At 37.9% G+C, this 3,629-nt stretch overlaps 1 protein-coding gene across 2 annotated transcripts in view; it reads right to left on the reverse strand.

Annotated features, from left to right (window-relative positions):
• ASH1L (ASH1 like histone lysine methyltransferase) overlaps window positions 1–3,629 on the reverse strand; it is a 248,019-nt gene that overhangs the window by 62,462 nt on the left and 181,928 nt on the right. For both annotated transcript variants that reach the window (XM_017519812.2, XM_017519815.2), the window contains one exon: window positions 2,681–2,775. In XM_017519812.2, coding sequence (XP_017375301.1) covers window positions 2,681–2,775 — 95 coding nt within the window. The remainder of the gene's footprint in view (window positions 1–2,680; window positions 2,776–3,629) is intronic.

Consider the following 3,629-nt stretch of genomic DNA (forward strand, 5'->3'; position numbering starts at 1 on the left):
TTACAGGCATGCGCCACCGTTCCCAGCTAATTTTTTGTATTTTTAGTAGAGATGGGGTTTCACCATGTTGACCAGGATGGTCTCGATCTCTTGACCTTGTGATCCACCCGCCTTGGCCTCCCAAAGTGCTGAGATTACAGGCGTGAGCCACCGCACCCGGCTAGTTCTTATTTTCAAAGCCTATTTATCATTAGAAGATTTTAAATTTGCTGAAAGTCAGCTTCCACTGCCATGATCTCATTAGTAAATACAAAAGACCCTTTCAAAAGAACTTTGACACAAATCCTAGAGAATAAGGAACTTATCTTCATCAGGTAAGCACATGTGAAGTTTACATAGCTGAGAATTAAACTTTATAATTTCATGTTGTAGTTAAATTTGTCTCCAGCCATCCAACACAGAATAATTCAAGCAAACTAACCTTTACTGAAGAACTTGTTTATGTCTGCTGATTTAAAAACTCTGCTGGTACTGAACTCTCTTGGGGAGGAAAGGGATTAATCAGAACATAAACAAGAGCCCCATAGTCAAGAGAGTCTAGAAAGTCACAGTTGAAGAAGACACTACATGACATATGATCAACATCTAGTATACAATTAAGGTGTTCCTGGTTTCATACTATGTGTTTAATGAGCCCCTTTAAAGTGATTTTGTTTGTTCAAACTGAATGTAAGAAGAAAACCTGTCATCTACATTCAATATTTTATACTAGTTTCTTCTCCTTTTTTTTCATTTGTACAATATTTGATAAAATTCTACTATGTACCAGGTACTGGGATATCCAGGGAGAGTAAGAAAGACAATGATCCTGTACTGCAGGAGATTATAATATAATGGAGGAGACAGATAAAGAAATATTGTTATTATAGATACAGAAAGAGAGTGATGTTATCTAGAACAAAGAGAGGAAGCCTCTTTTGGTGAGACAATCGGAAATTATTTTAAAGAAACTGGTATTGAAGCTGATACTAAGATCATCCTTAAAAGATGAGCAGAAACTAACCATGGTAAGACTCTGAAAAGAGCTTTTCAGGCAATAGGAATAACAAGTATAATGACCCTCTGGGGAGAAAAAGCTTGCTATGTTCTAGAAACTGAAAGAAGGCCAGCCAATATGACACAATATAGTGAATAAGGTTGAGATGGGAATGGATAAATAGGGAGAGATGGGGTAGTCAAGGAACCAGATCATTCAAGTCAAGAAGTTTATATTTTAATCTGATGGTAAGCCATGCAAAGGCTTTTTTTTTTTTTTTTTGAGCGGAGTCTTGCTGTGTCACCCAGGCTGGAATGCAGTGGCATAGTATTGGCTCACTGCATCCTCTGCCTCCTAGGTTCAAACAATTCTCCTGCCTCAGCCTTCCGAGTAGTTGGGACTACAGGAACGTTCTACCATGCTCGGCTAAATTTTTATTTTTTTTAGTAGAGATGGGGTTTCACCATGTTGGTCAGGCTGGTTTTGAACTCCTGACCTCATGACCTGCCTGCCTCAGCCTCCCAAAGTGCTGGGATTACAGGCATGAGCCACCATCTGGCTTAGGTTAAAAAATCATTTCTCAGGAGGAGAAGGGGTTGAAAAAAAATCATTTCTCTTTATACTGTGTGGAGGATGGATCACATGGAAACACAACTGGAAGTAGACAGATCTGTTAGAAGGCTATTGTAGCAGCCTGAAGGAAAGATACTACCGGCATAGACTTGAGAAATAGCAATGGAATTTGGAGAGAAGTAGGATATATTTCAGGGACAGAAATACAACAGAACTTGGAGAGGGACTGGATAAGGGATAGAAAAAAATGGGAGGAAGACTGGGTGTGGTCTAGCCTGGGCCATAGAGACAGGCTCCATCTCAAAATAAAAAAACTTCTTGGTACTTTTTACTTATCTGACAAGCTCCATAATAGGGTCCTAGAAGGTGTAACTATCCAAATGCTAAACAAAGCTTTGACACTTTTGCCAAGAATGAACAGCAGAATAAATATCACTTCATTTTCAAGCAGATAAATAATCAGGAAAAACAGTGGGGCCTCTTAACTCTGATCATGTGTGTGTATAACTCATCTCTTTTTGAATGTGGAAAATATTTGACAATGAACTGCTAACTACTTAGTTTTTCCTAGATGACATACCTAAGGGAACAAAAGGTACAGACATAGTGTTATTTATTTTTGTTTTAGAGACAGAGTTTCACTCTGTCAACTCAGGCTAGAGCGTAGTGACACGATCATGACTCACCATAGCCTAAACCTCCTAGGCTCAAGTGAGAGAATCACTTGAGCCTCCAGAGTGGCTGGGACTGGATATCCATGCCACCACACCCACTAATTTTTGTATTTTTTGTAGAGACAGGGTGTCACCACGTTTCCCAGGCCTTGAACTCCTGGGCTCAAGCAATCCACCTGCTTCTGCCTCCCAAAGTGCTAGGATTATAGGCATAAGCCACCACGCCTAGCCCAGTTGTATTTTATTAAGGCTCCAATGAACAAGATTTATGCCATTGTGACCCCGACTATTGAACAGTGTACAAAATTCTTCAGAGTAAGTGTAAAAAGAAATGGTAAAGAAAGAACTTGATTCCACTGGAAAAACAGAAATAATAACAAGATTAAAAAGACATTTCCCTCAAACCCAGGAAATACTGTTTCTTCTTAGCGATATATTGTGTGGACTCAGTACTTACCAACATGAATGGGGGCTGGGAATAATCCATATTCATGCTCTCCTGGAGTATACTCCAGCTTCTCTTTCTTTAATTGGATCAATCTACTCTTCGGGCTGTGATCAAAAAAGAATGGGAAACAGTCAGAGGCAAAGAAATTTCTTCCTGTGGTCAAATACAGATAACAGACTATCCTTTGAGGAGAGAGTACCAAGTACATTGATGTTCAAAAAAAATCTTTTATTTCTGAAATTGTCTTTTTAAAAGAGGTTCTTGGCTGGCATGGGGGTTCATACCTATATGGGGGTTCATACCTATAATTCTAACACTTTGGGAGGCTGAGGTGGAAGGATCACCTGAGCCCAGGAATTTGAGACTGGCCTATGTAACATGTGAGACTCTATCTCTAATTTTTTTTTTTCTCTTTTAACTTTTATTCTGATTAAACATCTCAGGACCCTGTCTCTATTTAAAAAAAGAAAAGAAAGAGGCTCTTTTGTTTTCTCCAACAGCTTTGCAAAAGGAAACCAAATTTTAGATCTGATTTCAACGACTGCCTTACATTTCGTTATTTTATATCAATACTATGAAGCAGATAAGAGGAAAGATGCTCTATAAGACAGAGCGACTTGCCTTAATTTTAGTAGTTGGGAAGGAGATTTAAGATTGAAAACCTGTTTCTTGCTCAATATCTACTCACTATATTATTCTCTTGCTTTTATTCCACCAAGTCTCTCTAGGCTTGTCTTCTATTCACACTATTGGTTTGTTTCCAATAATGTGTTTAAATGAGTTTAAAGTTTAAAATGAGATCCCAAGAGATTTCATAAATATAAAAAAGGGAGGAAAAAAAAGAAGGAAAACGAAAAAGCAAAATGAGAAAAAAAGGGCCTTAAAGCCTATTTAATCTATTATGACTTATTTTGGCTTAAAGTTCCATTTAATTCTATTTTTTTTTTTTTTTTTTTTT

Source organism: Cebus imitator, unplaced genomic scaffold, assembly GCF_001604975.1.
Source record: "Cebus imitator isolate Cc_AM_T3 unplaced genomic scaffold, Cebus_imitator-1.0 Scaffold776, whole genome shotgun sequence".
NCBI classification, from domain to species: domain Eukaryota; kingdom Metazoa; phylum Chordata; class Mammalia; order Primates; family Cebidae; genus Cebus; species Cebus imitator.